Source organism: Sphaeramia orbicularis, chromosome 10 (assembly GCF_902148855.1).
Source record: "Sphaeramia orbicularis chromosome 10, fSphaOr1.1, whole genome shotgun sequence".
In the NCBI taxonomy this organism is placed as follows: domain Eukaryota; kingdom Metazoa; phylum Chordata; class Actinopteri; order Kurtiformes; family Apogonidae; genus Sphaeramia; species Sphaeramia orbicularis.
This window is the reverse complement of record NC_043966.1, coordinates 3,843,384-3,870,883: the sequence shown is the minus strand read 5'-3', so window position 1 is coordinate 3,870,883 and position 27,500 is coordinate 3,843,384. Positions and strand designations below refer to the sequence as shown.

At 32.4% G+C, this 27,500-nt stretch overlaps 1 protein-coding gene across 1 annotated transcript in view; it reads left to right on the top strand.

The window, feature by feature from the left end:
* Positions 1-27,500, top strand: part of LOC115427310 (homeobox protein EMX1-like) — a 48,576-nt gene that overhangs the window by 12,641 nt on the left and 8,435 nt on the right. Inside the window, exon 2 of the mRNA XM_030145823.1 lies at positions 2,571-2,755. Within this exon, the coding sequence (XP_030001683.1) occupies positions 2,571-2,755 (185 nt within the window). The remainder of the gene's footprint in view (positions 1-2,570; positions 2,756-27,500) is intronic.

Here is a 27,500-nt window from a genome sequence, read left to right as displayed (position 1 = left end):
CCATGTTTTTATGGATTTTACACTGATAATTAACATCCATAAAAAACACTTATTAAAGGCACAGATAATTAAAGGTACAAATTAAAAGTATTTAAAGTTAAAGCAGTGGTTGCACTGGAAATGAAGGGGTTTTTAGCCTGAACTGACTTTACTCTTCAGTTTCAGTACCTGCAGACGCACACGTGAAATGAACACAAACTGTCCAGTATTCAAGTTTAAGAGACTTTATTATCATTAAACATCAGTTTGATCAAGGAAATTATAAAAACACACACATTTAAAATGAAAAGAAAAACTAGAAAACAACAGAACAAAGTCCAGATATTAATAATAATAATAATAATAATAATAATAATGATGATGATGATGATGATAATAATGATGATGATGATGATGATGATAATATTAATAATAATAATGATGATGATAATAATACTACTACTAAATCAACAGAAGAGGAGAAATGACTTACATGTAAACAGATAAATGTTCATTATATTCATTAATTTAAGTAATAGCCCTTTATATTTTATAAGTAGATTGCATATCTATGTTGTAGTGTAATTCTATATATATATATATATATATATATGTATGTATCTGTGTTTGTGTATAATGTCCAGTGTTTGCTGGTTTAACGTTGCCGTTTTCGGTCTTTCATGGCGTCCTTCTTTTGACCCACTGTCGGTTTGTGGCGTCTCAGACTCTGACGTTAAACGATTTGAGTCTCAAACCATCGACACGATTCGACATTAGAAAAAAGTCTGATTTGTTTATTGGACGTGCCATTGAGGCGAACAGTAAATCCGTGTGACGTGACGGAGACAAAGCCGCCAAAAGCGGTCGTTGTTTCCTCTTTGTTTGTCGAAGCCACATGTAACATCTGTTCTATTTTTCCCACCATTTATTGAAATTGCACGTAAATTTACGAAGATATTTTACATAAACAAATCGAAGCTCGACTTGGGCTCAAAGGAGGCACCGCCGCCGACACGCGCCACGCAAAAAAGTCGGTTTGTTGGCGGCTTGGAGGCGTCGAGGAGGCGTCGGCGAATGAAAGAATCCAACGTTAGCTTCAGAAAAAGCAGCGACATTCATATGCAAAGTACAAGTCTGCAGCCGCCACGGACGCAGCTTCACGTGCAAATGTGACGGTTTAGTTCTGTTCAACGTCAAATTGGCGAAAATGTAACAGCGGCGTCGGATTTACAGCGAGGTCAAAGGTCACAGACGTGTGGTTTTGTCAACACCGCCGCCTCTGCCTTCGACCACGGAAGAGAAACTGACACGAGGCTGAAAAATGGAAAAACAATAGTGTTTTCATCAATATTTATATTTTATGGATTTAATTAGAAAGTAACGAGCAATTAAAAATGTCCAAATAAACACGGATGTTATAAAAAAACAACAAAAAATAAAATAAAACCAAATCAAACTACGTTAGTTTATGATGATGTAAATGAAAATAAACTTGTATGAAGTTTCTTAAATGTTTCCAGATGTTTATTAGTGAAAAACTACAGAGTGATTTTTAATGAAATATTTACTATTTACCCCTAAAAAAAAAGAAATATTTCCATAAAATGCTGGACTATTTTAATCAGAGTTCATAAATAATAATATATTCAAGCCTTGTTTTGTATTTTATTAACATTAAAGTAGAAAGTCAGACACATTGGAAATATTTAAATTAGATTTAAGTTTCCAGGATCTAATGAATGAAATCCTGCTTTTATTTTTCTTGAACTTCAACGTATAAAGAAAATGTTTCATCCAAAGGTTTAGAACATTTATCCTTTAAAAAAAACTACAGTTCCCATGAGCCTTTGCGCTGGTCACATGGTCTGGTTATCGTATCATGATCATTTATTGATAAGTGTTGCGTTCAGGTGTTCATTTACTGATCTTTGTGTTTTCCATCCATGTTGCATTCAGTTGTTCATTTGTTGATAAGTGTTGCATTCAGGTGTTCATTTACTGATAAGTGTTGCGTTCAGGTGTTCATTTACTGGTAAGTGTTGCGTTCAGGGGTTCATTTATTGATAAGTGTTGCGTTCAGGTGTTCATTTGCTGATCTTTGTTGTGTTCAGGTGTTCATTTATTGATAAGTGTTGCGTTCAGGTGTTCATTTATTATTAAGTGTTGCATTCAGGTGTTCATTTATTATTAAGTGTTGCGTTCAGGTGTTCATTTACTGATCTTTGTTGCGTTCAGGTGTTCATTTATTGATAAGTGTTGTGTTCAGGTGTTCATTTGTTGATAAGTGTTGCGTTCAGGTGTTCATTTGCTGATCTTTGTTGTGTTCAGGTGTTCATTTATTGATAAGTGTTGCGTTCAGGTGATCATTTATTGATAAGTGTTGCGTTCAGGTGTTCATTTATTAATAAGTGTTGCGTTCAGGTGTTCATTTATTGATAAGTGTTGCGTTCAGGTGTTCATTTACTGGTAAGTGTTGCGTTCGGGTGTTCATTTATTGATAAGTGTTGCGTTCAGGTGTTCATTTGCTGATCTTTGTTGTGTTCAGGTGACTGTTTACCGATCCCTGCGTTTTGTGTCCGTGTTGCGTTCAGGTGACGACAGCAGTCCGGAGAACCTGCTTCTCCACGGTCCGTTTTCCAGAAAACCCAAACGCATCCGGACAGCGTTCTCTCCGTCGCAGCTGCTGCGTCTGGAACGAGCCTTCGAGAAGAATCACTACGTGGTCGGAGCCGAGAGGAAGCAGCTGGCCAGTGGACTGTGTCTGACAGAGACGCAGGTCAGTGAACGCACCGTTGAAAGATGAAACCACACATTCAGACAGTCACTGCATCAGTAAATAATAATAATAATAATAATAATAATAATAATAATAATAATAAACTTGTATATTTGACACCAAAAACAACAAACAGTTGAAAAAAGACACAAAATAATTTATACTCATTTATTATCATTTAAAAACAAAACACAAAAACTGACAGAATTAAACACAACTGAACAATAATTTCAGAGCAAACGTAAATATAATGAATTAATAACATATATATATATATATATTTAAATATTTTATTCAATTATTTGTCCGATTTATTGCAAAATCTAATCATTAAAACATTATAAAAGTTAATAATTTTTAGTAAAATCACATTAATACACACAAACAATAACTCATTTAATAAGAATTTTATGAACAAATCAGAGAAAAAAAACTAAACTACTGTTTTTAATGAATCTGTAGAAATAATTCCCAACCATGAAAGAGTGAGTTTTATTTGATTAAATCTGAACAAAATCCACCTGAGACGACGATCAATGAATGAATGAATGAATGAATCCACTCGTTAACAGAGATCAGTGACGTTTCTATGGCGACAGAACTTGATTACCTCTGATCAATAATGTTTATTTATTCTATATTTTCTACATTTTATCATTAGATTCTGTTCGTGTTTGCGGTGAATTCTCTGTATTTTCTTCATTTTGAGCTTTAATTCGATTTGAGTCGTTTGCGCTAAAACCAGGTCGGACTGGAATTTGAATCATAAACAGTTTAATTTGGTGCTTTTTCTTAGTTTTTTATCGTTAAACTCTGTTTTTGTTGTGATGTTTTTTGTTTAAACCAGGTCTGAGGAGGTTGAAACTCATTTTAACAGCTGAATTTTTTGTGTTTTTAACTTTAGTTTCTTTAAAGTGTTTCTGATAAAACACTTCAAACATCTGCAGCTCAAATAAATCCACACATTTTACAGGTTTTCTTCTTTTTCAGCGTTCGTCTGGGTTCAAACTAGTGTCTGTTATTTAGTTCTCCTCGGTTTTAGACGCTGTTTTCTGATAAAATCTCACTGACGGTTAAATTTAAGGCGTCTGCGTTCTTTCATTTCATACTTTTTCTTAGTTTTCAACATTAGACTCTGTTTTGCGTCCTAACTTTGGGCTAAAACCAGGTCTGAGCTGATCCTGCTAAATCTTCTGCAGCTCTTTCAAACAGTTCAGTTCATGTTTGTGCTTTAGATTATTTTATCTGTCTTTTTTTTTGTGCTTAAACCAGGTCTGAGCTGTGACTTTAATATTCTTTTAACTCATGTAAACAGTTAATTTCATATGTATTTAAGCTTTAGTTTGTATTTTCTGTCATTTTTGTGCTAAAACCAGGTCTGAGCTGTGACTTTAATCTTTTTTAGCTAATCTAAAAAGTTATTTTTCTTTTTTTTGAGCTTTAGGTTAAAATTTCTGCAGTTTTTTGTGCTTAAACCAGGTCCGAGCTTTGACCTTAATCTTTTTTTTTTTTTTTTTAGCTCATCTAAACAGTTAATTTCTTATTTTTTTAGCTTTAGGTTGTATTTTCTGTTGTTTTTGTGCTAAAACCAGGTCTTAGGTGTCATTTAAACAGTTGAATTTTGTTGATTTTGAGCATTAGACTGTTTTCTTTAGGTTGTTTGTGATCTTATATTCATATATTTAAGGCGTCTGCGTTGTTAAATGTCATACATCTTCTTAGTTTTCAACATTAGACTCTGTTTTGCGTCATAACTTTGTGTTAAAACCAGGTCTGAACTGATACTTTAATCTTTTTAGCTCATCTAAACAGTTAACTTCCTACGTTTTTTAGCTTTAGGTTGTATTTTCTGTTGTTTTTGTGCTAAAACCAGGTCTGAACTAGTACATAAACCTTATTCAGCACCTTTTAAACAGTTCTTTACCTCCACCAAGGAGGTTCTGGTTTTGTCGGCATTGATTTGTCTGTTTGTCTGTTTGTGTGCAACATAACTCAAAAAGTTCTGGACGGATTTGGATGAAAGTTTCAGGAAATGTTGATACTGGCACAAGGAACAAATGATTACATTTCGGTGATGATCGGGGGTGGGGGGGGCACTGGTCTGCCTTGGCGGAGGTCTGCGCTCTACAAGTGCTTCTAGTTTCATATGTTTTGTGCTTTGGATTATGTTATCTTTCATTTTTCGGGCTTAAACCAGGTTTGAGCTGATACTGAAATCTTTTTTAGTTCATGTAAACAGTTAATTTAGACCATTTTTTATCAGGCTGTTTTGGTATTTTTAAGGCCTCTGCATTGTTTAATTCGGTACATTTTCTTTGTTTTCAGCATTAAACTGTCTTTTGTGCAACAAGTTTGGGCTAAAAGCAGGTTTGAGCTGATACTTAAGTCTCCTGCAGCTCTTTTAAACAGTTCATTTCCTTTTCTTTTTTTTTAAACTTTAGATTCCATTTTCTGTTGTTTCTGTTGTTAAACCAGGTCTGAGCTGATACTTTAATCTTTTTTAGCTCATCTAAACAGGTAATTTCCTTTTTTTTTTTTTTTTGCTTTAGATTCTATTTTCCGTCATTTTCGTGCTAAAACCAGGTCTTAGGTGTCATTTAAACAGTTGAGTTTTGTTGATTTTGAGCATTAGACTGTTTTCTTTAGGTTGTTTATGATCTTATATTCATATATTTAAGGCGTCTGCGTTGTTAAATGTCATACATCTTCTTTGTTTTCAACATTAAACTCTGTTTTGCGTCATAACTTTGGGCTAAAACCAGGTCTGAACTCCAGCTTAAACCTTATACAGCTCCTTTTAACAACTGATTTCCAGTTTTTTGAGCTTTAGATTCTATTTTCTGTTGTTTTTGTGCTAAAACCAGTTCTGACATTTGTTTTAAGATTTACTTTAAAACCAGGTCTGAGGAGTTGTTTAACTGGTCTAATTTTGCTCATTTTGAGCATTAGACCATTTTTTATCAGGCTGTTTTGGTATTTTTAAGGCCTCCGCATTGTTTAATTCGGTACATTTTCTTTGTTTTCAGCATTAAACTGTCTTTTGTGCAACAAGTTTGGGCTAAAACCAGGTCTGAGCTGCAGCTTTAATCTTTTTTAGCTCGTTAATTTCATATGTTTTTAGCTGTAGGTTGTATTTCCTGTTGTTTTGGTGTTAAACTCAGGTCTGAGCTGCTATTTTCTATATTCTTCTGCTCTTCTAAACTGAAAATTTCCTGAGTTTTTGTGCTAAAACCAAGTCTGACATTTGCTTAAAGACTGATTTTGCTGGTTTGTAGGTTTGAGCTGATACTTAAATCTTCTTCAGCTTTTAAACAACCAATTTCCTATTTTTTTAGCTTTAGGTTGTATTTTCTGTTGTTTTTGTGCTTAAACCAGGTCTGATTTTCCTGGTTTTTACTCTTCAATGCATCGCTCTGAGTCGTTTTCTTGCTAAAACTAAGTCTGAGGTGTCATTTAAACTGTTTAATTTTACTGATTTTGAGCAGTAAACCATTTTCTTTAGGCTGTTTGTGATAAACCCAGTTTTATTTTGGTGCATTTAAGGCGTCTGCATTGTTATATTTTTTACATGTTCTTTGTTTTCAACATTAGACTCTGTTTAGGGTCATAACTTTGGGCTAAAACCAGGTCTGAGCTTTGACTTTAATCTTTTTTTTTTTTTTTTAGCTGTTTTAAACAGTTAATTTCCTATTTTCTTTTAGCTTTAGGTTGTATTTTCTGTCGTTTTTGTGCTAAAACCAGGTCTGATTTTCCCGGTTTTGAGCGTCGGATGCGTCTCTGGTCTCCGTTTTGTTCTGATCTTCCTATCGAAGGCGTCTGGCTCGGCTCCAGGTCCGAGGGGAAGTGAGTCGACGGTTAGTCAGCTACGAGACGCTCCCCCCGCCCTCTCACATGCTTTTCTCAGGAGTGATTGACAGTGTTTGTCATCTGGTCGCCACGACGATACGAGCCCTGACGCCAGTGAGATGACGTGAATCATCCTGCGATTATTTATGAGCTAATTTCACAACAGGAGAGACATCCATCAGTCAGCTGGGAATCACATCAACAGTTATTAATCACACGCAAATGAGGCTTTGGGCTTCCAGAGCAGTTTTATAGACGGTAATGATAGTGTGACAGATGGAAAACTACTGATGGATGATTAAAAAAGAAAGGTAGAAAGTAGAAAAGAATCAAAACGAGGCCGAAAATACACGCAAAACGTAATAAATCTGCAAGAATGTGCAGCGGTTAGAAAAAAAAACACAGAAAATGGAACAAAAACAGAAAATAAAAGTAAATTCACTGAAGTAAAACTACTGTTTAAGTGAAAATATAAAAGTATTATCAACATAAATATGTAAATTAGGAAAAGTAATTATGCAAAGTAATTGAGATTTTAATAAATGAAATAAACTCATGAAATAATTTGCAAAAAAACCCCTTTATTTTAATTAATAAAAACAGTTGCAAACACAGAAATGCATCAATACATTATTACTATTTATCCTCAATAGAAAGAAATTTACTGTCATTTATTATTGTTTATTATTGTATATTTATAATAAATTAATCAACATCAAAATGTACATTAACGACAAAACACTGATATTTAGATCAATATGTGATTAATAAAATGAATAAAACAGATTTTAAGAGACATAAAGCACCAATAAAATGACAAATGCATCAAAATAACATCATGCGCCATCTAAAATAACTGTAAAATAATGTAAGAGCTGAAAAATAATGTCTGTAAAACATTTATTACAGATTGAACTAGTGGATTTTAAGGCCATTTTCATATAATAACAACAGAAAATGTGAATAATGTTGGAAATGACCCTTTATTGAACTCAAAGTAATAAATAAATCAACCAATAAATAAATCTGGACCCTGTGTTCATTCAACTGGCAAATTTTCTTTATTAGCTATTATTTTCTTATTAAAAAGTCAGTAAATCCAAGTATTATTACACAAATAAAAGTGTGGTTTGTTCAGCTTTCAATATGAACAAAAAAATAACAGCCAAACTGGAAAAAATGATTATTTATCCTGATAATTATTCATATTTATTAAAAAAATATTAACCGTAAATTTCTTCTCTCTGTCGTTTATTTGCACAGAAAAACCAGATGATGAATAGTTTTGACTATTTCAGACAAATCAGAGATTTTTCTCTACATTTTTCTGTGAAATATTGACTTTGAGCTAAATACGATGAAATAAAAACCCATTTGTATTCAATTATGTCTCCTCAGACATTTGTTTTTAGCTGCAAAGGAGATAAAACAACAGAAAAAAGACAAAAATAAACAAATAACCTCAGAATGGAGGTGGAATCAGTGTTAATTTACTGTTTAAAGGCTGAAAGGTGAAGAAACCAAGTGTTAATTTGTAGTTTTTAAGCATTAGTTAAAGACAAAACAGGGTGACAACAGGGTGAAATATGACATAAGACAAAAATGACAGAAGTATGAAATAAAACACAGTAAATCCAGTCTGTGAGTCACAGTTTAATGTGAAATAAAACGATGATACGACACAAAAACTTACCTTTATATCTGAGATTCAGAGTTTTGTTCTGATTATTTCTTCATTTTCAGACTGATTTATTTCATCTTTTAACATCTGCGCATGTTAAAAAAAACAAAAAATTCTGTATATACTGAAGTTATGCAGTGAACGCATGAGTCTAAGGAAAAAAGTAAACAAATAAACAATGAAATGAAGGATAACAGCAACATGTGACCTGTTTGTAAACGTAACGTAATGAAGGTTGGGAAAAAAAAAGTACATGATTTCAAAACATGTCAAAACTGTGATTAAAGATCTTCCTGAGATCGTAATGAACACTCCCTGAAGTGTTTCAGGTTGATTAAAAAATTTTTCATGAGGTGACTAACATGGTCCAAAAATGAGTTTTTCGTAAGACTATAGTATGACTTCCGAAAATGACCTTTTTGGACATGATTTTAAACATGTCTAAATTGTGATTAAAGATGTTCCTGAGATCATAATAAACACTCCCTGAGGTTTTTCAGGTTGATTTAAAACACTTTTCAGGAGGTGACTAACATGGTCCAAAAATGAGTTTTTCGTAAGTCTATAGTATGACTTCCGAAAATGACTTTTTCGGACATGATTTCAAATATGTCTAAATTGTGATTAAAGGTGTTCCTGAGATCGTAATAAACACTCCCTGAAGTGTTTCAGGTTGATTAAAAATTTCTTCAAGAGGTGACGAACATGGTCCAAAAATGAGTTTTTCGTAAGACTATAGTATTACTTCCGAGAAAGACTTTTTCGGACATGATTTCAAATATGTCTAAATTGTGATTAAAGATGTTCCTGAGATCATAATAAACACTCCATGAAGTGTTTAAGGTGGATTAAAACTAATTTTCATGAGGTGACTAACATGGTCCAAAAATGAGTTTTTCGTAAGTCTATAGTATGACTTACGAAAATGACCTTTTCGGACATGATTTCAAATATGTCTAAATTGTGATTAAAGATGTTCCTGACATCGTAATAAACACTCCCTGAAGTGTTTCAGGTTGATCAAAAATTTTTTCAAGACGTGACTAACATGATCCAAAAATGAGTTTTTCGTAAGACTATAGTATGACTTCCGAGAATGACTTTTTCGGACATGATTTCAAATATGTCTAAATTGTGATTAAAGATGTTCCTGAGATCGTAATAAACACTCCCTGAGGTTTTTCAGGTTGATTTAAAACACTTTTCAGGAGGTGACTAACATGGTCCAAAAATGAGTTTTTCGTAAGTCTATAGTATGACTTCCGAAAATGACTTTTTCGGAAATGATTTCAAATATGTCTAAAATGTGATTTAGGATGTTCCTGAGATTATAATAAACACTCCATGAAGTGTTTCAGGTTGATTAAAAAAAATTTTCAGGAGGTGATTAACATCGTTTAAAAATGAATTTTTCGTAAGACGATTGTATGACTTCCGAAAATGACTTTTTCGGACATGATTTCAAATATGTCTAAATTGTGATTAAAGGTGTTCCTGAGATCGTAATAAACACTCCCTGAAGTGTTTCAGGTTGATTAAAATTTCTTCAAGAGGTGACGAACATGGTCCAAAAATGAGTTTTTCGTAAGACTATAGTATTACTTCCGAAAATGACCTTTTCGGACATGATTTCAAACATGTCTATATTTTGATTTAGGATCTTCCTGAGATCGTAATAAACACGCCCTGAGGTTTTTCAGGTTGATTTAAAACACTTTTCAGGAGGTGACTAACATGGTCCAAAACTGAATTTTTCGTAAGACTATAGTATGACTTCCGAAAATGACCTTTTTGGACATGATTTCAAATATGTCTAAATCGTGATTAAAGATGTTCCTGACATCGTAATAAACACTCCCTGAAGTGTTTCAGGTTGATCAAAAAATTTTTCAAGACGTAACTAACATGGTCCAAAAATGAGTTTTTCGTAAGACTATAGTATGACTTCCGAAAATGACTTTTTCGGACATGATTTCAAATATGTCTAAATTGTGATTAAAGATGTTCCTGAGATCATAATAAACACTCCATGAAGTGTTTAAGGTGGATTAAAACTAATTTTCATGAGGTGACTAACATGGTCCAAAAATGAGTTTTTCGTAAGTCTATAGTATGACTTCCGAAAATGACTTTTTCGGACATGATTTCAAATATGTCTAAAATGTGATTTAGGATGTTCCTGAGATCATAATAAACACTCCATGAAGTGTTTAAGGTGGATTAAAACTAATTTTCATGAGGTGACTAACATGGTCCAAAAATGAGTTTTTCGTAAGACTATAGTATGACTTCCGAAAATGACTTTTTCGGACATGATTTCAAATATGTCTAAATTGTGATTAAAGATGTTCCTGAGATCATAATGAACACTCCCTGAGGTTTTTCAGGTTGATTTAAAACACTTTTCAGGAGGTGACTTACATGGTCCAAAAATGAGTTTTTCGTAAGTCTATAGTATTACTTCCGAAAATGACCTTTTCGGACATGATTTCAAACATGTCTATATTTTGATTTAGGATCTTCCTGAGATCGTAATAAACACACCCTGAGGTTTTTCAGGTTGATTTAAAACACTTTTCAGGAGGTGACTAACATGGTCCAAAAATGAATTTTTCGTAAGACTATAGTATGACTTCCGAAAATGACCTTTTTGGACATGATTTCAAATATGTCTAAATCGTGATTAAAGATGTTCCTGACATCGTAATAAACACTCCCTGAAGTGTTTCAGGTTGATCAAAAATTTTTTCAAGACCTGACTTACATGGTCCAAAAATGAGTTTTTCGTAAGTCTATAGTATGACTTCCGAAAATGATTTTTTGGACATGATTTCAAATATGTCTAAACTGTGATTAAAGATGTTCCTGAGTTCATAATAAACACTCCATGAAGTGTTTCAGGTTGATTAAAAAAAATTTTCAGGAGGTGATTAACATCGTTTAAAAATGAATTTTTCGTAAGACGATTGTATGACTTCCGAAAATGACTTTTTCAGACATGATTTCAAATATGTCTAAATTGTGATTAAAGGTGTTCCTGAGATCGTAATAAACACTCCCTGAAGTGTTTCAGGTTGATCAAAAATTTTTTCAAGACGTAACTAACATGATCCAAAAATGAGTTTTTCGTAAGACTATAGTATGACTTCCGAAAATGACTTTTTCGGACATGATTTCAAATATGTCTAAAATGTGATTTAGGATGTTCCTGAGATCATAATAAACACTCCATGAAGTGTTTCAGGTTGATTAAAAAAAATTTTCAGGAGGTGATTAACATCGTTTAAAAATGAATTTTTCGTAAGACGATTGTATGACTTCCGAAAATGACTTTTTCAGACATGATTTCAAATATGTCTAAATTGTGATTAAAGGTGTTCCTGAGATCGTAATAAACACTCCCTGAAGTGTTTCAGGTTGATCAAAAATTTTTTCAAGACGTAACTAACATGATCCAAAATGAGTTTTTCGTAAGACTATAGTATGACTTCCGAAAATGACTTTTTCGGACATGATTTCAAATATGTCTAAAATGTGATTTAGGATGTTCCTGAGATCATAATAAACACTCCATGAAGTGTTTCAGGTTGATTAAAAAAAATTTTCAGGAGGTGATTAACATCGTTTAAAAATGAATTTTTCGTAAGACGATTGTATGACTTCCGAAAATGACTTTTTCGGACATGATTTCAAATATGTCTAAATTGTGATTAAAGATGTTCCTGAGTTCATAATAAACACTCAATGAAGTGTTTCAGGTTGATTATAAAATATTTTCAGGACGTGACTTACATGGTCCAAAAATGAGTTTTTCGTAAGACTATAGTATGACTTCCGAAAATGACTTTTTCGGACATGATTTCAAGTATGTCTAAATTGTAATTAAAGATGTTCCTGAGATCATAATGAACACTCCATGAAGTGTTTAAGGTGGATTAAAACTAATTTTCATGAGGTGACTAACATGGTCCAAAAATGAGTTTTTCGTAAGACTATAGTATGACTTCCGAAAATGACTTTTTCGGACATGATTTCAAGTATGTCTAAATTGTGATTAAAGATGTTCCTGAGATCATAATAAACACTCCATGAAGTGTTTCAGGTTGATTAAAATTTTTTTCATGAGGTGACTTACATGGTCCAAAAATGAGTTTTTCGTAAGTCTATAGTATTACTTTCGAAAATGACCTTTTCAGACATGATTTAAAACATGTCTATATTTTGATTTAGGATAATCCTGAGATCGTAATAAACACTCCCTGAGGTTTTTCAGGTTGATTTAAAACACTTTTCAGGAGGTGACTAACATGGTCCAAAAATGAGTTTTTCATAAGACTATAGTATGACTTCCGAAAATGACTTTTTCGGACATGATTTCAAATATGTCTAAATTGTGATTAAAGATGTTCCTGAGATCATAATAAACACTCCATGAAGTGTTTAAGGTGGATTAAAACTAATTTTCATGAGGTGACTAACATGGTCCAAAAATGAGTTTTTCGTAAGTCTATAGTATGACTTCCGAAAATGACTTTTTCGGAAATGATTTCAAATATGTCTAAAATGTGATTTAGGATGTTCCTGAGATTATAATAAACACTCCATGAAGTGTTTCAGGTTGATTAAAAAAAAATTTCAGGAGGTGATTAACATCGTTTAAAAATGAATTTTTCGTAAGACGATTGTATGACTTCCGAAAATGACTTTTTCAGACATGATTTCAAATATGTCTAAATTGTGATTAAAGGTGTTCCTGAGATCGTAATAAACACTCCCTGAAGTGTTTCAGGTTGATCAAAAATTTTTTCAAGACGTAACTAACATGATCCAAAAATGAGTTTTTCGTAAGACTATAGTATGACTTCCGAAAATGACTTTTTCGGACATGATTTCAAATATGTCTAAAATGTGATTTAGGATGTTCCTGAGATCATAATAAACACTCCATGAAGTGTTTCAGGTTGATTAAAAAAAATTTTCAGGAGGTGATTAACATCGTTTAAAAATGAATTTTTCGTAAGACGATTGTATGACTTCCGAAAATGACTTTTTCAGACATGATTTCAAATATGTCTAAATCATGATTAAAGATGTTCCTGACATCGTAATAAACACTCCCTGAAGTGTTTCACGTTGATCAAAAATTTTTTCAAGACGTAACTAACATGGTCCAAAAATGAGTTTTTCGTAAGACTATAGTATGACTTCCGAAAATGACTTTTTCGGACATGATTTCAAATATGTCTAAATTGTGATGAAAGATGTTCCTGAGATCATAATAAACACTCCATGAAGTGTTTAAGGTGGATTAAAACTAATTTTCATGAGGTGACTAACATGGTCCAAAAATGAGTTTTTCGTAAGACTATAGTATGACTTCCGAAAATGACTTTTTCGGACATGATTTCAAACATGTCTAAATTGTGATTAAAGGTGTTCCTGAGATCGTAATAAACACTCCCTGAAATGTTTCAGGTTGATTAAAAATTTCTTCAAGAGGTGACGAACATGGTCCAAAAATGAGTTTTTCGTAAGTCTATAGTATGACTTCCGAAAATGACCTTTTCGGACATGATTTCAAACATGTCTATATTTTGATTTAGGATCTTCCTGAGATCATAATAAACACTCCCTGAGGTTTTTCAGGTTGATTTAAAACACTTTTCAGGAGGTGACTAACATGGTCCAAAAATGAATTTTTCGTAAGACTATAGTATGACTTCCGAAAATGACCTTTTTGGACATGATTTCAAGTATGTCTAAATTGTAATTAAAGATGTTCCTGACATCGTAATAAACACTCCCTGAAGTGTTTCAGGTTGATCAAAAATTTTTTCAAGACCTGACTTACATGGTCCAAAAATGAGTTTTTCGTAACACTATAGTATGACTTCCGAAAATGATTTTTTCGGACATGATTTCAAATATGTCTAAATTGTGATTAAAGATGTTCCTGAGATCATAATAAACACTCCATGAAGTGTTTCAGGTTGATTAAAAAAAATTTTCAGGAGGTCACTAACATGGTCCAAAAATGAGTTTTTCGTAAGACTATAGCATGACTTCCGAAAATGACCTTTTCGGACATGATTTCAAACATGTCCAAATTTTGATTTAGGATGTTCCTGAGATCATAATAAACACTCCCTGAGGTTTTTCAGGTTGATTTAAAACATTTTTCAGGAGGTGACTAACATGGTCCAAAAATGAGTTTTTCGTAAGACTATAGTATGACTTCCGAAAATGATTTTTTGGACATGATTTCAAATATGTCTAAATTGTGATTAAAGATGTTCCTGAGTTCATAATAAACACTCCATGAAGTGTTTCAGGTTGATTATAAAAACTTTTCAGGAGGTGACTTACATGGTCCAAAAATGAGTTTTTTGTAAGACTATAGTATGACTTCCGAAAATGACTTTTTCGGACATGATTTCAAATATGTCTAAATTGTGATTAAAGATGTTCCTGAGATCATAATAAACACTCCCTGAAGTGTTTCAGGTTGATTAAAATTTTTTTCATGAGGTGACTTACATGGTCCAAAAATGAGTTTTTCGTAAGTCTATAGTATTACTTCCGAAAATGACCTTTTCAGACATGATTTCAAACATGTCTATATTTTGATTTAGGATCTTCCTGAGATCATAATGAACACTCCATGAAGTGTTTAAGGTGGATTAAAACTAATTTTCAGGAGGTGACTAACATGGTCCAAAAATGAGTTTTTCGTAAGACTATAGTATGACTTCCGAAAATGATTTTTTGGACATGATTTCAAATATGTCTAAATTGTGATTAAAGATGTTCCTGAGTTTATAATAAACACTCCATGAAGTGTTTCAGGTTGATTATAAAAAATTTTCAGGAGGTGACTTACATGGTCCAAAAATGAGTTTTTCGTAAGTCTATAGTATTACTTCCGAAAATGACCTTTTCGGACATGATTTCAAACATGTCTAAATTGTGATTAAAGATGTTCCTGAGATCATAATAAACACTCCATGAAGTGTTTCAGGTTGATTAAAATTTTTTTCATGAGGTGACTTACATGGTCCAAAAATGAGTTTTTCGTAAGTCTATAGTATTACTTCCGAAAATGACCTTTTCGGACATGATTTCAAACATGTCTATATTTTGATTTAGGATCTTCCTGAGATCATAATGAACACTCCCTGAGGTTTTTCAGGTTGATTTAAAACACTTTTCAGGAGGTGACTAACATGGTCCAAAAATGAATTTTTCGTAAGTCTATAGTATGACTTCCGAAAATGACCTTTTTGGACATGATTTCAAATATGTCTAAATCATGATTAAAGATGTTCCTGACATCGTAATAAACACTCCCTGAAGTGTTTCAGGTTGATCAAAAATTTTTTCAAGACGTAACTAACATGGTCCAAAAATGAATTTTTCGTAAGTCTATAGTATGACTTCCGAAAATGACTTTTTCGGACATGATTTCAAATATGTCTAAATTGTGATGAAAGATGTTCCTGAGATCATAATAAACACTCCATGAAGTGTTTAAGGTGGATTAAAACTAATTTTCATGAGGTGACTAACATGGTCCAAAAATGAGTTTTTCGTAAGTCTATAGTATGACTTCCGAAAATGACTTTTTCGGACATGATTTCAAACATGTCTATATTTTGATTTAGGATCTTCCTGAGATCATAATAAACACTCCCTGAAGTGTTTCAGGTTGATTAAAAATTTCTTCAAGAGGTGACGAACATGGTCCAAAAATGAGTTTTTCGTAAGTCTATAGTATGACTTCCGAAAATGACCTTTTCGGACATGATTTCAAACATGTCTAAATTGTGATTAAAGATGTTCCTGAGATCATAATAAACACTCCATGAAGTGTTTAAGGTGGATTAAAACTAATTTTCATGAGGTGACTAACATGGTCCAAAAATGAGTTTTTCGTAAGTCTATAGTATGACTTCCGAAAATGACCTTTTTGGACATGATTTCAAATATGTCTAAATTGTGATTAAAGATGTTCCTGACATCGTAATAAACACTCCCTGAAGTGTTTCAGGTTAATCAAAAATTTTTTCAAGACGTAACTAACATGGTCCAAAAATGAGTTTTTCGTAAGTCTATAGTATGACTTCCGAAAATGACTTTTTCGGACATGATTTCAAATATGTCTAAATTGTGATTAAAGATGTTCCTGAGATCATAATAAACACTCCATTAAGTGTTTAAGGTGGATTAAAACTGATTTTGATGAGGTGACTAACATGGTCCAAAAATGAGTTTTTCGTAAGTCTATAGTATGACTTCCGAAAATGACTTTTTCGGACATGATTTCAAATATGTCTAAAATGTGATTTAGGATGTTCCTGAGATCATAATAAACACTCCATGAAGTGTTTCAGGTTGATTAAAAAAAATTTTCAGGAGGTGACTAACATGGTCCAAAAATGAGTTTTTCGTAAGACTATAGTATGACTTCCGAAAATGACCTTTTCGGACATGATTTCAAACATGTCTATATTTTGATTTAGGATCTTCCTGAGATCCTAATAAACACTCCCTAAGGTTTTTCAGGTTGATTTAAAACACTTTTCAGGAGGTGACTTACATGGTCCAAAAAGGAGTTTTTCGTAAGACTATAGTATGACTTCCGAGAATGACTTTTTCGGACATGATTTCAAATATGTCTAAATTGTGATTAAAGATGTTCCTGAGATCATAATAAACACTCCATGAAGTGTTTAAGGTGGATTAAAACTAATTGTCATGAGGTGACTAACATGGTCCAAAAATGAGTTTTTCGTAAGTATAGTATGACTTCCGAAAATGACTTTTTCGGACATGATTTCAAATATGTCTAAAATGTGATCTAGGATGTTCCTGAGATTATAATAAACACTCCATGAAGTGTTTCAGGTTGATTAAAAAAAATTTTCAGGGGGTGATTAACATCGTTTAAAAATGAATTTTTCGTAAGACGATTGTATGACTTCCGAAAATGACTTTTTCGGACATGATTTCAAATATGTCTAAATTGTGATTAAAGGTGTTCCTGAGATCGTAATAAACACTCCCTGAAGTGTTTCAGGTTGATTAAAAATTCTTTCAAGAGGTGACGAACATGGTCCAAAAATGAGTTTTTCGTAAGTCTATAGTATGACTTCCGAAAATGACCTTTTCGGACATGATTTCAAACATGTCTATATTTTGATTTAGGATCTTCCTGATATCATAATAAACACTCCCTGAGGTTTTTCAGGTTGATTTAAAACACTTTTCAGGAGGTGACTAACATGGTCCAAAAATGAATTTTTCGTAAGACTATAGTATGACTTCCGAAAATGACTTTTTCGGACATGATTTCAAACATGTCTAAATTGTGATTAAAGATGTTCCTGAGATCATAATAAACACTCCATGAAGTGTTTAAGGTGGATTAAAACTAATTTTCATGAGGTGACTAACATGGTCCAAAAATGAGTTTTTCGTAAGTCTATAGTATGACTTCCGAAAATGACTTTTTCGGACATGATTTCAAATATGTCTAAATTGTGATTAAAGATGTTCCTGAGATCATAATAAACACTCTATTAAGTGTTTAAGGTGGATTAAAACTAATTTTCATGAGGTGACTAACATGGTCCAAAAATGAGTTTTTCGTAAGTCTATAGTATGACTTCCGAAAATGACTTTTTCGGACATGATTTCAAATATGTCTAAAATGTGATTTAGGATGTTCCTGAGATCATAATAAACACTCCATGAAGTGTTTCAGGTTGATTAAAAAAAATTTTCAGGAGGTGACTAACATGGTCCAAAAATGAGTTTTTCGTAAGACTATAGTATGACTTCCGAAAATGACTTTTTCGGACATGATTTCAAATATGTCTAAATTGTGATTAAAGATGTTCCTGAGATCATAATAAACACTCCATTAAGTGTTTAAGGTGGATTAAAACTAATTTTCATGAGGTGACTAACATGGTCCAAAAATGAGTTTTTCGTAAGTCTGTAGTATGACTTCCGAAAATGACTTTTTCGGACATGATTTCAAATATGTCTAAATTGTGATTAAAGGTGTTCCTGAGATCGTAATAAGCACTCCCTGAAGTGTTTCAGGTTGATTAAAAATTTCTTCAAGAGGTGACTAACATGGTCCAAAATGAGTTTTTCGTAATATAGTATGACTTCCGAAAATGACCTTTTCGGACATGATTTCAAACATGTCTATATTTTGATTTAGGATCTTCCTGAGTTCATAATAAACACTCCATGAAGTGTTTCAGGTTGATTATAAAAAATTTTCAGGAGGTGACTTACATGGTCCAAAAATGAGTTTTTCGTAAGACTATAGTATGACTTCCAAAAGTGACTTTTTCGGACATGATTTCAAATATGTCTAAATTGTGATTAAAGGTGTTCCTGAGATCATAATAAACACTCCCTGAAGTGTTTCAGGTTGATCAAAAATTTTTTCAAGACGTAACTAACATGGTCCAAAAATGAGTTTTTCGTAAGACTATATAGTATGACTTCCGAAAATGACTTTTTCGGACATGATTTCAAATATGTCTAAATTGTGATTAAAGGTGTTCGTGAGATCATAATAAACACTCCATGAAGTGTTTAAGGTGGATTAAAACTAATTTCATGAGGTGACTAACATGGTCCAAAAATGAATTTTTCGTAAGACTATAGTATGACTTCCGAAAATGACTTTTTCGGACATGATTTCAAATATGTCTAAATTGTGATTAAAGGTGTTCCTGAGATCATAATAAACACTCCATGAAGTGTTTAAGGTGGATTAAAACTAATTTTCATGAGGTGACTAACATGGTCCAAAAATGAGTTTTTCGTAAGTCTATAGTATGACTTCCGAAAATGACTTTTTCGGACATGATTTCAAATATGTCTAAAATGTTATTTAGGATGTTCCTGAGATCATAATAAACACTCCATGAAGTGTTTAAGGTGGATTAAAACTAATTTTCATGAGGTGACTAACATGGTCCAAAAATGAGTTTTTCGTAAGACTATATAGTATGACTTCCGAAAATGACTTTTTCGGACATGATTTCAAATATGTCTAAATTGTGATTAAAGGTGTTCGTGAGATCATAATAAACACTCAATGAAGTGTTTCAGGTTGATTATAAAATATTTTCAGGACGTGACTTACATGGTCCAAAAATGAGTTTTTCGTAAGACTATAGTATGACTTCCGAAAATGACTTTTTCGGACATGATTTCAAGTATGTCTAAATTGTAATTAAAGATGTTCCTGAGATCATAATGAACACTCCATGAAGTGTTTAAGGTGGATTAAAACTAATTTTCATGAGGTGACTAACATGGTCCAAAAATGAGTTTTTCGTAAGACTATAGTATGACTTCCGAAAATGACTTTTTCGGACATGATTTCAAGTATGTCTAAATTGTGATTAAAGATGTTCCTGAGATCATAATAAACACTCCATGAAGTGTTTCAGGTTGATTAAAATTTTTTTCATGAGGTGACTTACATGGTCCAAAAATGAGTTTTTCGTAAGTCTATAGTATTACTTTCGAAAATGACCTTTTCAGACATGATTTAAAACATGTCTATATTTTGATTTAGGATAATCCTGAGATCGTAATAAACACTCCCTGAGGTTTTTCAGGTTGATTTAAAACACTTTTCAGGAGGTGACTAACATGGTCCAAAAATGAGTTTTTCATAAGACTATAGTATGACTTCCGAAAATGACTTTTTCGGACATGATTTCAAATATGTCTAAATTGTGATTAAAGATGTTCCTGAGATCATAATAAACACTCCATGAAGTGTTTAAGGTGGATTAAAACTAATTTTCATGAGGTGACTAACATGGTCCAAAAATGAGTTTTTCGTAAGTCTATAGTATGACTTCCGAAAATGACTTTTTCGGAAATGATTTCAAATATGTCTAAAATGTGATTTAGGATGTTCCTGAGATTATAATAAACACTCCATGAAGTGTTTCAGGTTGATTAAAAAAAAATTTCAGGAGGTGATTAACATCGTTTAAAAATGAATTTTTCGTAAGACGATTGTATGACTTCCGAAAATGACTTTTTCAGACATGATTTCAAATATGTCTAAATTGTGATTAAAGGTGTTCCTGAGATCGTAATAAACACTCCCTGAAGTGTTTCAGGTTGATCAAAAATTTTTTCAAGACGTAACTAACATGATCCAAAAATGAGTTTTTCGTAAGACTATAGTATGACTTCCGAAAATGACTTTTTCGGACATGATTTCAAATATGTCTAAAATGTGATTTAGGATGTTCCTGAGATCATAATAAACACTCCATGAAGTGTTTCAGGTTGATTAAAAAAAATTTTCAGGAGGTGATTAACATCGTTTAAAAATGAATTTTTCGTAAGACGATTGTATGACTTCCGAAAATGACTTTTTCAGACATGATTTCAAATATGTCTAAATCGTGATTAAAGATGTTCCTGACATCGTAATAAACACTCCCTGAAGTGTTTCACGTTGATCAAAAATTTTTTCAAGACGTAACTAACATGGTCCAAAAATGAGTTTTTCGTAAGACTATAGTATGACTTCCGAAAATGACTTTTTCGGACATGATTTCAAATATGTCTAAATTGTGATGAAAGATGTTCCTGAGATCATAATAAACACTCCATGAAGTGTTTAAGGTGGATTAAAACTAATTTTCATGAGGTGACTAACATGGTCCAAAAATGAGTTTTTCGTAAGACTATAGTATGACTTCCGAAAATGACTTTTTCGGACATGATTTCAAACATGTCTAAATTGTGATTAAAGGTGTTCCTGAGATCGTAATAAACACTCCCTGAAATGTTTCAGGTTGATTAAAAATTTCTTCAAGAGGTGACGAACATGGTCCAAAAATGAGTTTTTCGTAAGTCTATAGTATGACTTCCGAAAATGATTTTTTCGGACATGATTTCAAATATGTCTAAATTGTGATTAAAGATGTTCCTGAGATCATAATAAACACTCCATGAAGTGTTTCAGGTTGATTAAAAAAAATTTTCAGGAGGTCACTAACATGGTCCAAAAATGAGTTTTTCGTAAGACTATAGTATGACTTCCGAAAATGACCTTTTCGGACATGATTTCAAACATGTCTATATTTTGATTTAGGATGTTCCTGAGATCATAATAAACACTCCCTGAGGTTTTTCAGGTTGATTTAAAACATTTTTCAGGAGGTGACTAACATGGTCCAAAAATGAGTTTTTCGTAAGACTATAGTATGACTTCCGAAAATGACTTTTTCGGACATGATTTCAAATATGTCTAAATTGTGATTAAAGGTGTTCCTGAGATCATAATAAACACTCCATGAAGTGTTTAAGGTGGATTAAAACTAATTTTCATGAGGTGACTAACATGGTCCAAAAAGGAGTTTTTCGTAAGACTATAGTATGACTTCCGAAAATGATTTTTTGGACATGATTTCAAATATGTCTAAATTGTGATTAAAGATGTTCCTGAGTTCATAATAAACACTCCATGAAGTGTTTCAGGTTGATTATAAAAACTTTTCAGGAGGTGACTTACATGGTCCAAAAATGAGTTTTTTGTAAGACTATAGTATGACTTCCGAAAATGACTTTTTCGGACATGATTTCAAATATGTCTAAATTGTGATTAAAGATGTTCCTGAGATCATAATAAACACTCCCTGAAGTGTTTCAGGTTGATTAAAATTTTTTTCATGAGGTGACTTACATGGTCCAAAAATGAGTTTTTCGTAAGTCTATAGTATTACTTCCGAAAATGACCTTTTCAGACATGATTTCAAACATGTCTATATTTTGATTTAGGATCTTCCTGAGATCATAATGAACACTCCATGAAGTGTTTAAGGTGGATTAAAACTAATTTTCAGGAGGTGACTAACATGGTCCAAAAATGAGTTTTTCGTAAGACTATAGTATGACTTCCGAAAATGATTTTTTGGACATGATTTCAAATATGTCTAAATTGTGATTAAAGATGTTCCTGAGTTTATAATAAACACTCCATGAAGTGTTTCAGGTTGATTATAAAAAATTTTCAGGAGGTGACTTACATGGTCCAAAAATGAGTTTTTCGTAAGTCTATAGTATTACTTCCGAAATGACCTTTTCGGACATGATTTCAAACATGTCTAAATTGTGATTAAAGATGTTCCTGAGATCATAATAAACACTCCCTGAAGTGTTTCAGGTTGATTAAAATTTTTTTCATGAGGTGACATACATGGTCCAAAAATGAGTTTTTCGTAAGTCTATAGTATTACTTCCGAAAATGACCTTTTCGGACATGATTTCAAACATGTCTATATTTTGATTTAGGATCTTCCTGAGATCATAATGAACACTCCCTGAGGTTTTTCAGGTTGATTTAAAACACTTTTCAGGAGGTGACTAACATGGTCCAAAAATGAATTTTTCGTAAGTCTATAGTATGACTTCCGAAAATGACCTTTTTGGACATGATTTCAAATATGTCTAAATCATGATTAAAGATGTTCCTGACATCGTAATAAACACTCCCTGAAGTGTTTCAGGTTGATCAAAAATTTTTTCAAGACGTAACTAACATGGTCCAAAAATGAATTTTTCGTAAGTCTATAGTATGACTTCCGAAAATGACTTTTTCGGACATGATTTCAAATATGTCTAAATTGTGATGAAAGATGTTCCTGAGATCATAATAAACACTCCATGAAGTGTTTAAGGTGGATTAAAACTAATTTTCATGAGGTGACTAACATGGTCCAAAAATGAGTTTTTCGTAAGTCTATAGTATGACTTCCGAAAATGACTTTTTCGGACATGATTTCAAACATGTCTATATTTTGATTTAGGATCTTCCTGAGATCATAATAAACACTCCCTGAAGTGTTTCAGGTTGATTAAAAATTTCTTCAAGAGGTGACGAACATGGTCCAAAAATGAGTTTTTCGTAAGTCTATAGTATGACTTCCGAAAATGACCTTTTCGGACATGATTTCAAACATGTCTAAATTGTGATTAAAGATGTTCCTGAGATCATAATAAACACTCCATGAAGTGTTTAAGGTGGATTAAAACTAATTTTCATGAGGTGACTAACATGGTCCAAAAATGAGTTTTTCGTAAGTCTATAGTATGACTTCCGAAAATGACTTTTTCGGAAATGATTTCAAATATGTCTAAAATGTGATTTAGGATGTTCCTGAGATTATAATAAACACTCCATGAAGTGTTTCAGGTTGATTAAAAAAAATTTTCAGGAGGTGATTAACATCGTTTAAAAATGAATTTTTCGTAAGTCTATAGTATGACTTCCGAAAATGACCTTTTCGGACATGATTTCAAACATGTCTATATTTTGATTTAGGATCTTCCTGAGATCATAATAAACACTCCCTGAGGTTTTTCAGGTTGATTTAAAACACTTTTCAGGAGGTGACTAACATGGTCCAAAAATGAATTTTTCGTAAGACTATAGTATGACTTCCGAAAATGACCTTTTTGGACATGATTTCAAGTATGTCTAAATTGTAATTAAAGATGTTCCTGACATCGTAATAAACACTCCCTGAAGTGTTTCAGGTTGATCAAAAATTTTTTCAAGACCTGACTTACATGGTCCAAAAAGGAGTTTTTCGTAAGACAATAGTATGACTTCCGAAAATGACTTTTTCGGACATGATTTCAAATATGTCTAAATTGTGATTAAAGGTGTTCCTGAGATCATAATAAACACTCCATGAAGTGTTTCAGGTTCATTATAAAAAATTTTCAGGAGGTGACTTACATGGTCCAAAAATGAGTTTTTCGTAAGACTATAGTATGACTTCCGAAAATGACTTTTTCGGACACGATTTCAAATATGTCTAAATTGTGATTAAAGATGTTCCTGAGATCATAATAAACACTCCCTGAAGTGTTTCAGGTTGATTAAAATTTTTTTCATGAGGTGACATACATGGTCCAAAAATGAGTTTTTCGTAAGTCTATAGTATTACTTCCGAAAATGACCTTTTCGGACATGATTTCAAACATGTCTATATTTTGATTTAGGATCTTCCTGAGATCATAATGAACACTCCCTGAGGTTTTTCAGGTTTATTTAAAACACTTTTCAGGAGGTGACTAACATGGTCCAAAAATGAATTTTTCGTAAGTCTACAGTATGACTTCCGAAAATGACCTTTTTGGACATGATTTCAAATATGTCTAAATTGTGATTAAAGATGTTCCTGAGATCATAATAAACACTCCATGAAGTGTTTCAGGTTAATCAAAAATTTTTTCAAGACGTAACTAACATGGTCCAAAAATGAGTTTTTCGTAAGTCTATAGTATGACTTCCGAAAATGACTTTTTCGGACATGATTTCAAATATGTCTAAATTGTGATTAAAGATGTTCCTGAGATCATAATAAACACTCCATGAAGTGTTTAAGGTGGATTAAAACTAATTTTCATGAGGTGACTAACATGGTCCAAAAATGAGTTTTTCGTAAGTCTATAGTATGACTTCCGAAAATGACCTTTTTGGACATGATTTCAAATATGTCTAAATTGTGATTAAAGATGTTCCTGACATCGTAATAAACACTCCCTGAAGTGTTTCAGGTTAATCAAAAATTTTTTCAAGACGTAACTAACATGGTCCAAAAATGAGTTTTTCGTAAGTCTATAGTATGACTTCCGAAAATGACTTTTTCGGACATGATTTCAAATATGTCTAAATTGTGATTAAAGAGTTTCCTGAGATCATAATAAACACTCCATTAAGTGTTTAAGGTGGATTAAAACTGATTTTGATGAGGTGACTAACATGGTCCAAAAATGAGTTTTTCGTAAGTCTATAGTATGACTTCCGAAAATGACTTTTTCGGACATGATTTCAAATATGTCTAAAATGTGATTTAGGATGTTCCTGAGATCATAATAAACACTCCATGAAGTGTTTCAGGTTGATTAAAAAAAATTTTCAGGAGGTGACTAACATGGTCCAAAAATGAGTTTTTCGTAAGACTATAGTATGACTTCCGAAAATGACCTTTTCGGACATGATTTCAAACATGTCTATATTTGATTTAGGATCTTCCTGAGATCCTAATAAACACTCCCTAAGGTTTTTCAGGTTGATTTAAAACACTTTTCAGGAGGTGACTTACATGGTCCAAAAAGGAGTTTTTCGTAAGACTATAGTATGACTTCCGAGAATGACTTTTTCGGACATGATTTCAAATATGTCTAAATTGTGATTAAAGATGTTCCTGAGATCATAATAAACACTCCATGAAGTGTTTAAGGTGGATTAAAACTAATTGTCATGAGGTGACTAACATGGTCCAAAAATGAGTTTTTCGTAAGTATAGTATGACTTCCGAAAATGACTTTTTCGGACATGATTTCAAATATGTCTAAAATGTGATCTAGGATGTTCCTGAGATTATAATAAACACTCCATGAAGTGTTTTAGGTTGATTAAAAAAAATTTTCAGGGGGTGATTAACATCGTTTAAAAATGAATTTTTCGTAAGACGATTGTATGACTTCCGAAAATGACTTTTTCGGACATGATTTCAAATATGTCTAAATTGTGATTAAAGGTGTTCCTGAGATCGTAATAAACACTCCCTGAAGTGTTTCAGGTTGATTAAAAATTCTTTCAAGAGGTGACGAACATGGTCCAAAAATGAGTTTTTCGTAAGTCTATAGTATGACTTCCGAAAATGACCTTTTCGGACATGATTTCAAACATGTCTATATTTTGATTTAGGATCTTCCTGATATCATAATAAACACTCCCTGAGGTTTTTCAGGTTGATTTAAAACACTTTTCAGGAGGTGACTAACATGGTCCAAAAATGAATTTTTCGTAAGACTATAGTATGACTTCCGAAAATGACTTTTTCGGACATGATTTCAAACATGTCTAAATTGTGATTAAAGATGTTCCTGAGATCATAATAAACACTCCATGAAGTGTTTAAGGTGGATTAAAACTAATTTTCATGAGGTGACTAACATGGTCCAAAAATGAGTTTTTCGTAAGTCTATAGTATGACTTCCGAAAATGACTTTTTCGGACATGATTTCAAATATGTCTAAATTGTGATTAAAGATGTTCCTGAGATCATAATAAACACTCTATTAAGTGTTTAAGGTGGATTAAAACTAATTTTCATGAGGTGACTAACATGGTCCAAAAATGAGTTTTTCGTAAGTCTATAGTATGACTTCCGAAAATGACTTTTTCGGACATGATTTCAAATATGTCTAAAATGTGATTTAGGATGTTCCTGAGATCATAATAAACACTCCATGAAGTGTTTCAGGTTGATTAAAAAAAATTTTCAGGAGGTGACTAACATGGTCCAAAAATGAGTTTTTCGTAAGACTATAGTATGACTTCCGAAAATGACTTTTTCGGACATGATTTCAAATATGTCTAAATTGTGATTAAAGATGTTCCTGAGATCATAATAAACACTCCATTAAGTGTTTAAGGTGGATTAAAACTAATTTTCATGAGGTGACTAACATGGTCCAAAAATGAGTTTTTCGTAAGTCTGTAGTATGACTTCCGAAAATGACTTTTTCGGACATGATTTCAAATATGTCTAAATTGTGATTAAAGGTGTTCCTGAGATCGTAATAAGCACTCCCTGAAGTGTTTCAGGTTGATTAAAAATTTCTTCAAGAGGTGACTAACATGGTCCAAAAATGAGTTTTTCGTAATATAGTATGACTTCCGAAAATGACCTTTTCGGACATGATTTCAAACATGTCTATATTTTGATTTAGGATCTTCCTGAGTTCATAATAAACACTCCATGAAGTGTTTCAGGTTGATTATAAAAAATTTTCAGGAGGTGACTTACATGGTCCAAAAATGAGTTTTTCGTAAGACTATAGTATGACTTCCAAAAGTGACTTTTTCGGACATGATTTCAAATATGTCTAAATTGTGATTAAAGGTGTTCCTGAGATCATAATAAACACTCCCTGAAGTGTTTCAGGTTGATCAAAAATTTTTTCAAGACGTAACTAACATGGTCCAAAAATGAGTTTTTCGTAAGACTATATAGTATGACTTCCGAAAATGACTTTTTCGGACATGATTTCAAATATGTCTAAATTGTGATTAAAGGTGTTCGTGAGATCATAATAAACACTCCATGAAGTGTTTAAGGTGGATTAAAACTAATTTTC